Source organism: Sander lucioperca, chromosome 6 (assembly GCF_008315115.2).
Source record: "Sander lucioperca isolate FBNREF2018 chromosome 6, SLUC_FBN_1.2, whole genome shotgun sequence".
NCBI lineage: Eukaryota > Metazoa > Chordata > Actinopteri > Perciformes > Percidae > Sander > Sander lucioperca.
In genome coordinates this window covers 33,799,580-33,808,180 of record NC_050178.1, presented here as the reverse complement: position 1 = coordinate 33,808,180, position 8,601 = coordinate 33,799,580, and the positions used below count along the sequence as shown (strand labels likewise).

The 8,601-nt window shown below is 38.6% G+C and overlaps 1 protein-coding gene across 1 annotated transcript; it reads right to left on the bottom strand.

Moving 5' to 3' along the window:
* Positions 1-802: 802 nt before the first annotated feature.
* slc48a1b (solute carrier family 48 member 1b) lies at positions 803-8,245 on the bottom strand. The gene is made up of 3 exons (XM_031324132.2): positions 7,856-8,245; positions 4,660-4,827; positions 803-2,011 (listed from the first exon to the last, which is right to left on the bottom strand). Exons 1-3 carry the CDS (start codon positions 7,983-7,985, stop codon positions 1,875-1,877), a joined length of 435 nt encoding a protein of 144 aa, XP_031179992.1. The 5' UTR covers positions 7,986-8,245; the 3' UTR covers positions 803-1,874.
* Positions 8,246-8,601: the final 356 nt, after the last annotated feature.

The following is an 8,601-nucleotide window of genomic DNA, read 5'->3' as shown; positions in this document are numbered from 1 at the left end:
TGGCTTCTTAAGGATCAAAGTTACTGATACTTCTAGTAAATAATGAAACACCAAGCCACATTCACTTTCCTTTACACTTAGTTTTTCCTTACCAGCTGCAGGATTCAAGAGACACATTTCTCCACCAGATATAGTCCAGTAAATGATTACTAAATAAGTTATAATGCATCAAACACTGATAGCATTGCATAGCATATTTCAGCCACATATTTTTCACATCAACTTCAAAGTTCTTCTATCAGGCGGCTGCCTTAACAAAATCATATACTTAAAATTCTCGGCACCCACCCCCCCCAAACCTTCCCTTTGAGGGGTAAAATAAAAAATGTGGATGGATGGAATAATTGCCCGACTTCAAAGTGCAGCTTATTGTCTTGCATTTACTGTTGTGATTGCAATGTTGTGCTTTTTTTTCTCTTCATAAATGTGGCTTGGGTGGGTGGGAAAAGTGGTTCATTCCTCTCATGGCGTAAATCCCACCCTAATGCCCAACACTGACCCTCCTGACCCAGGCTTAGTAGGAAGAAGGATGTGTAGCACCTTCAATCTGCCTGTGACATTTTCTCATGTTACATGAAAGTCACAAGGCTTATAAAGAAAATAATACATTTTCTTTTTGCTGCTGTTAATTCCTTTGCAAACTACAAAGGAATTAAATGTTTTGGAGAAATAGAAACTGTGAAAAACACATTCCTTCTTTTATAAAAAAAATAAAAAATAAAAGAGGACACAAGAGGAGGAACAGTTATCAGCCTGACATGTCTATTTCCAGATCTCATTGTGGAGACACATCGATGCACAGGGATGTCAAAAAACATATTTTATTAACTTGACTCTCAGACAGATTCTTATACAAATACACACTCCTACATTCAATCACGTGATACTTGTGGATACACAGTGCCATTCTTCATTTCTAACATGGTAATGTGCAGAGATAAAGGAAATACAGCAAAATAATCTCATTAAGCTACAATATAATGTCATAAATGGTTCAGATGAGGACAATACTATGTAAAGCAACATGCATGCACATTAGTGGTGTCCCTACTGTCACAAATTAAAGCCATAACTGAGTGCCAATTTCACACTTGCACTTACTTTTGTTTGTCACACTGATAAAAAAATACAATACAAAAATCATTCTTTACATTCTTAACATGCCCCTTTATGATTCGTAAATATATCAAACCAGGACATGTGGTGCTTATTACGTGAATGCATTCATGTAGATGCTGCAGGATTTTAGGTGACCTGCCCCCTGTAAGACCCCGACACACTCTGTTAAAGCAGTGCTTTGATGTACATCATGTATTCACCATTGGGTGGATGCATTGTGATGTGCAGATTTCATCATCTGACCGCTGTATGTGCAACTTGTGCAACTCTTCATCATTCATTGAACAAGAAAAAATATATATAATACGAAGATGTAAGTCGGGTCAAGCACATATACTGTACATGGTGTTTAACTGTTGGAAGGACGGCACCCTCTAGTGGCTACAGCATGAAAATACAACAGTCACTGGTTGTAGCACAGCAATTCCCTTCACTGAGTCATGAAAAACATTACCATATTTTATATTTATTTAATCAATTGTGAAGGATCATATAAAATAGGGCTTGATTTGTCTGTAAAGTGGCCAAGTCAGCAACAAACCCTGCACACATAATAAAAAAGGAGGAGGTGGTTTGGACCAAGAAGACAAAGGAGTAACCAGGATCAGGGTGCTCATCCACACAAAGTATTTCAACTTTTTCTCTGATCTCTCTTTAAATGTCCTCCATCACCTTTGGACTCTCAGGCTGGGAAGCCAGCACAACGAGTGTACTCCAAAGTCTGTGTGGCCACTGCAGGATGTTTTTAAGTGCCCTTAGAAGTCACTGAGGATGCTGATATCGGCAAACTCTTTGCGGTAGCGGTGAGCGGACAAGACGAGCAGGAAGGACCATTTCAGGCTCATGAAGCTCCACACACAGGACAGGTAGAGACTCCGGGGGTCAGTCAGGGCTGTGGGAGGGAGACACACAGACCATGGCCATTAATCTGCTGCTAGAACAGCCTCCACTCTTTTGCGCAGGCTTTTCACAAGATGTTGGAACATGGCTGCAGGGATTTGCTCCCATTCAGTGCATCAGTGAGGTCGGCCACTGATGTTGGGTAATAAGGCCTGTGCCCATACTTGCATACACTTTTGAAAATTACACTCAAGAAAGCTTTAAAGACCCAACTTAGGAGTAAAAAAAAAGTTTGTCCCTGAAAAAGACAAATTAGACGCATTTATCAAGCGACTTAATCCAATTTACTGAGAAATGAGTAACCTTTGAAAGCAAGTGATCTCATGTATCCTCAATTTGAAATGTCAATCAGAGATTAAGGATTTACCCTATGTCTGCCATATAAGTCAGTCTTAAAATAGTTATTGACAGCATATGAATCTGCAAATGCATTTATTTGTGTAATATACTTAATATCTAGAGCAGGGGTCTTCAACAGGGGGTCTGGGACCCCTTCAGAGTCAATGCAGGGAGGCTTTCCAATTATTGTCAAGTCTTAACATGAGTCCAACATATTATTAGCAAATATAAATCCCCACTGCTGGGCCTACTGGCCTTTAGGTAAGGTAGTCACTGAGGCCATCGACAGATGCAATTAATCCCAAGGATTCACTGTGATGTATGTTTAACATTAAAACATTATTTATAAAATTGTGCCAACAATTATTAACCAATTTTAAAAGTTTAGTATTATATGCAAAAAAAAGGTATGCATAAAGGCTTTAGGATGCCCTTCAGGTTATTCTAGGCCCAGTTTATTATGCAACTTCATTTTATACAACATATGTAGTAGGTGGTCCCTGCTCTATTAGTCTTTCAGTTAAGGGGTCCTTGGTTTAAAAATGGCTTAAGACCCCTGGGCTAGAGTATCAATTAATGTGAAATTAGGGATAAAATAAAAGGAAATCAGCTGAAATGAAAACAAAAAGGAACCCAAACTGGAGCAGGAAAGAAATTCTGCTGCTGGTAAAAAAGGTAAAAGAAAGGAATCATATAATAAGGAGAATGTAGTACCACACTGACAAGTGCAGACAATGGAAATGTTTGGAAAGTGAAAAAGAAAATCAACTCCAGCTTTATTCTTGTTTGAACACCTCATAAATGTAAATCATGTTCAAATCAAATGAAAATAGAAGGTTACACTACCCTATTTCTGAATTATACAGATTATCATTCACCATGACCACAGATATAACATATCTCAGAAGGTGGGGGGGTCAAATCTGTTTCTGTACTGCAGCCATCTAGGATCTTACTCTTAACTTAAGACACCTCTGGAGCTCTCTTAAAAGGTCCCATATTGTTAAAAAAGAGATTTCCACGTCTTATGATTATAAAGCAGGTTGAGGTGCTATTTAAATACTGTGAAAGTATCAAAACGCTCAATTAGATTTGTCACAGTTCAAAGATATACTATGTATGTATGTCAGAGTGCAACACCTCTCATTTCATAGTTATTGTTTTTATTATATTGCTCTGGTTTTAAGCAATGGATTGCACACAGCCTGTATTCAGAAACTCTTCCATACGGTTGTGATTTTACAACTATACTATATATAGATAGAAAGTGGCACTACAGTGCTGTTACATCCATTCCCCGGCTGCAATGACGGTGCAGAGTGCAGATCAGAAAGACCCAGAAACGCTGTCCAGTCAGAGCAGTCCGGGTTTTTTCAGGAGGGGGGCTTTAAGAGACAGACACTAAAATGGAGCATTTCAGACCAAGGGTATTTGGACATACAGAATGAGACAAATAAGGTATATTTTGAACATTAAAGCATGTAAACATGTAGTAAAAACCCAAAATACAAGTATGAACCTGAAAAGTTGCACAATATGGGACCTTTAAATTTAAGAGCATGTTTGACTTGTAATCAATGTGATAAACGGCTTTTATTCCTAAGTTTGAGAGTAGAAATAAAAGTGAAAAAAAAAGGTTTTATCTTTTACTTACGTCCCTTTTAGCAGTTTGATAATGCAGACCAAACCGACAATAAAGTATGAAACAAATACAGCATACAATTTTTTGATTTAGTAGCTTTGAGGAATAAAAATGATCTGCAAGTTGCATTTTGTGTAGAGGATTGACTTTCTGACATTTTCTTAACTGGAGAAACTTTCTCCACAAATTTCCCTCAGGGCTGTCAAAGGGCATTCTGGGAGTTGTAGGAAATCTTCACAAGAAGTAAACTTGTGGACCCTGAGTGGAGACACCAAACTCCATCAGGACTCAGTCATCTGCCTCAACAGGTTATCCAGCTTCTTTCAGTTATGTCATTTTAATTTGTCCTGCATGATGCATCTTTTAGTATCTTTGTTTGTTTTAGTGATTATTTACATTATTGCAAGCTTAAATGCTGAAATACAGAAGTATACAACTGTCAAATGTAACATAAAGGCATTTTGTGTTTAATCTATCTTTTGTGAAAGACCAAAACATTTCAATTACGTGTTGAAATTTACACTTACATGTTGTTGTTTGTTAGGGCAGTTGGTTATGCATGTTCACTGTTCAACTGTCAACAGTGCATAAACACATTTGGTGAAGACCAGCATGCACACAAATTATGTGAGACAGGAAAGCGATGTAGAAGAACTTACACTCCTTGTTGTTGATGGCAATAGATAGGAAAGTGATGAAGGCCACGATTGCTAACAGAGAAAAGAAGACCCCGATGAAGAAGAAGAACTTGAGGCCCTTCAGCCAGGTCCTCCAGTAGTCCTGCAGGTACATGACGTGAGTGATCAGGGTCCAAAGTGCCAGCACACCTGAGGGACAAACACAATGCTGTTGCTGCACACTGGCTGCGTGGCGTGAGCGTGTCAGCTGCATGGCGTGTCCGTTTTTATTTTGGCTCCCATGTGAACAGGTTAGAGCTTGCACACTGCCTGCGTGACACGCACGTCTCAGGCGCGGCTCGAGCCACCCCGAAAAAGCGTGCATGCGTGGAAGCGTAAAATAGAATATGAAAAGATGTTTATATGTCATTTTGACACGAATACATTTAATAAATGACATTTTGATGTTTTAAAGTCTCCAGGTTTTGACATAAATGCAGATATAAATGTAATTTAAAAAAGAAAATAATAAATAATTATCGATTTTCAAATTCTGTCAATACAGAATGAAATATTCTGTAGCCTATTTTGCCGTCAATACTGCCGATGTTGTCTTTGCTGTAATCAAATCGGTATATATTTATGTTTAACATGAAGTAGCTTATACTAGGCTACTGCTTGAGTGCATTTTATCAATGGGAAACATACATGTGTACAGACAAGGCTAGCAGCAGCAGTGGCACGTCAGACATGTTCCTGGTGTGCAAAGACAGAAAACGCCATGCAGCCGCCACACAACTGACACGCAACAGAAACGCAATGCTCACGCCACGCATCCAGCGTGTAGCCGGCGTAATAATCACAAATTGAACAAAATACATATTCTAATATTATAAAATTTCTTAAGCACACTAGTGGTACCATCTAAATCTAAATTCTGATGGTATGCGTGTAAAGTATACAATGAGCTGCAACATGCAAAACTACTGCTCATATGTAACAGCCATTGACCTGAGTTTGTATGGTCATTATAGTGGTATGAAGAGTGAGTATGTATTTTCAGACACATCATGACACAGCATTATGCCATTTGCTAAGTTAATCAATCCAACTACTTCTGTCTTCATGTTTCCCTCTTTTGCTTCTTTTTTCGTTTTGTTTTTTACAGCAGGTGTTGTGAATCACAGCCACATGTAACAGTAATCCCAACTTTTCACCAACAAGTAACCACAACCCTCACTGAGTCTGAAACCGTAACAGAAGAAACTAGCCTTATCAATCTGACAGTATCTTCAGTGTGTGTTACTAGTGAAGGTCAGGTGCACATTGTTGAATGCAGAGTGAACACATTTCAGAATACTGTGACGATAGACATGTTAATGCATGTGTAATTTTGTTGGGGGGAAATATTATTTTGTCAATCATCAAAGCAGGCATGGAACAGCTTGCAGCCAGTTCCCTTTTGGAAAATGAAAATGCACATTCAGGGAGTGTGTCCACATCTCAGATACCAGTAATATTTTATACTGGTGCCAATTTGTGTATGGGAATGTGGTTAAGTGCATGTATGCAGGTCACTAATCGTAGTTGTGTGAAAGTATGAGGACAATGCTACACTTGTTCTTTAATTTAAATTAAAAAAAATTACAAAAGAGCCCAGTCAAGTCAGTTTGATCTTTGGGAACATGCTCCTACTTTACAAAAGCATCATCCAACCCACCCTGCTGTACTGCTCACCATGGTTTTACACAATGCTAACCGCCATCTGCAAAAACAAACTCATTAAAATCACACATATTGCCTCTAAGATAATCAGTCTCACCACACACTGCCTATCAGACATGAATGACACAGTCATCACACGCCAAGCACGTACAATAGCAGCTGACACAGACCATCCCCTGAATCAATTCTTCACACTACTTCCATCCGGCCACAGACACAGAGCACTGAACTGGACTAAAACCTATTTCAAGAAAAAGTTTTGTCCCCACCGCCAACACAATGCTGAACAAACTATAATACTGCCACCACCACCTCAGTTGCTTTGCAGTTTTCACATTTGATATGTCTATGTGGGTGTCTTAATGTGATGTGTTTTGTATATGTGTTACATGTTTATGTGTTCTATATGTGGTGTTGTGCTATGGAAAGAAGATGTGTGGAAATTATTATCCCTATGGGACAATAAAGACTCTATCTATCTATCTATCTATCTATCTATCTATCTATTTATGGTTTAACTACCACTAAAATTAACCACAGTACATCCTGTCACGATGAGTTTAGTGGTTATAGATATGGACTGGCAAACCACAACAGTGGCTCAAAGTTCAGCTCCATTGAAACAACACTTAACATAACCAAAAACCACTCAGACCAGACTCAAAGGTTCGTACTATTTTCGTAACATTTGCCTTCAGTTTTACGCAATGTTGTGCCTTCCAAGCAAACAGTGGTTTCTATTCATTTAAGCACAATATAAACTCAAATTAACTTGCAGACACTTGCAATGAATGTCAACCAACAGCTGCCTGAAAGGTGTGGGGAAAAAAAGTGAAAAACCAGCACATGCTTTAAAGAATTGTGAAAATTATTATTAGGTTCAGGTGATTTACATGTGGGATGACAAAAAAAAAAATCCAATTATAACTTTTTATAACCAATAAAAAAAAACGGTCACAGTATCCAACTAATAATAATGTGTGTGTGAAATGAAATGTGTGTCCCATGCTCTTATATTTTGGCATTTTAGAATACTTTTGGCATTTTAGAATACTTTAGAATACTACATTTTAGAATTTTGGCATTCTAAAATACTCATCTCCAATGTTTTAATTAGTTTCTATAACCGTTATTTTTTGTATTATTCCTAAAGTGACCTTTGATCAATTAAGGTCAAAAGTGGACCCCTACGCCAAGCTGAAACATGTCAGTTAAATAAAACATCTGCTGCAGAATATACTGCCCTGATTTAAAAATATTAATTTGACTTGACGACTGTTGATCAGTTGACATACCCTTCAAAAACACGTTTGTACTGTGATATCTGTTCCAACTATCAGCTCATTTTGCAATCCGTAGGTTAAGTAACTATGACACCTTCAGCCCGAGGAAGAGGTCACTGGTGTTTCAGACGAAGGCTGGAATAACAACGTGCACATGACAGGACACCTGTGGTTTAGTATAACACGCGCTAAAAGGAAAATGCATTGTTGCAGACGAACACGATGTTTACCTGCCAGTCCTCCCATGGCTGCAGTCCATGGCTGTTTGAACGCGATGTTCCACACCAGGAAAGCCGAAAACCCCATGAGCACACCAAACGAGGCATAGCCGATACTAATATATGTTTTATTAACAGCCATTTTCACAAAACAAAATGTTGTTGTAAGCAGGGACACAGGCTCGACGAGACAAGAGACGAGAACTGAGTGTGTGAGTTTGTCTGTGAGAGAGAGAGAGCAGTGGTAATTTCAAAACAACTGCATCCGGTTGCTCTGCAAACGAGTCTAAAAGGACAAAATGTGACTAACTGTGTGTGTACTGCTGACTAATGATTGTTGTCACACGCTCGCGCGCGTGGGGTAGAAACATGACAAAGCGTTTCTGATGAGAATTGTCTTTTTTTTCTGTCCAACTGCAACAAAAAAAAAATTACTTCAGTCTACGTCATCTGATTCTAACTAAAGAGATCTGCTCAGTCCTGCAACTACCTCACATAGTGTGAACACAGCGCCCCCTTCAGGAGCAGAGGCCATATAAAGACGTGTCAACTTCCAACTCCCAACATGGAACAGGAACCCAAACAGAACATTTGGGTTAAGACTAGAGAATACTAGAGTATTTAAAATTAGTGACACAGACTTGAAGTGTGCAACTATATTATTGTACGTCTGTTACATTCAAGCCATTGCCAGATGAGATGATACAAAAGCTAATCAAGCCTATCAGCTCCACAAAACTCTCTGTATTTCTCATGGA

What these genes read in the sequence shown, in the direction of transcription:
- slc48a1b (XM_031324132.2), bottom strand. Translation starts at nt 7,985, where the DNA reads ATGGCTGTTAATAAAACATATATTAGTATCGGCTATGCCTCGTTTGGT. An exon ending in AGCCATGGGAGGACTGGCAG is followed by an intron (nt 4,828 to 7,855) that starts GTAAACATCGTG and finishes TTTGTCCCTCAG; the next exon opens with GTGTGCTGGCACTTTGGACC. An exon ending in TGCCATCAACAACAAGGAGT is followed by an intron (nt 2,012 to 4,659) that starts GTAAGTTCTTCT and finishes TCCCTCCCACAG; the next exon opens with CCCTGACTGACCCCCGGAGT.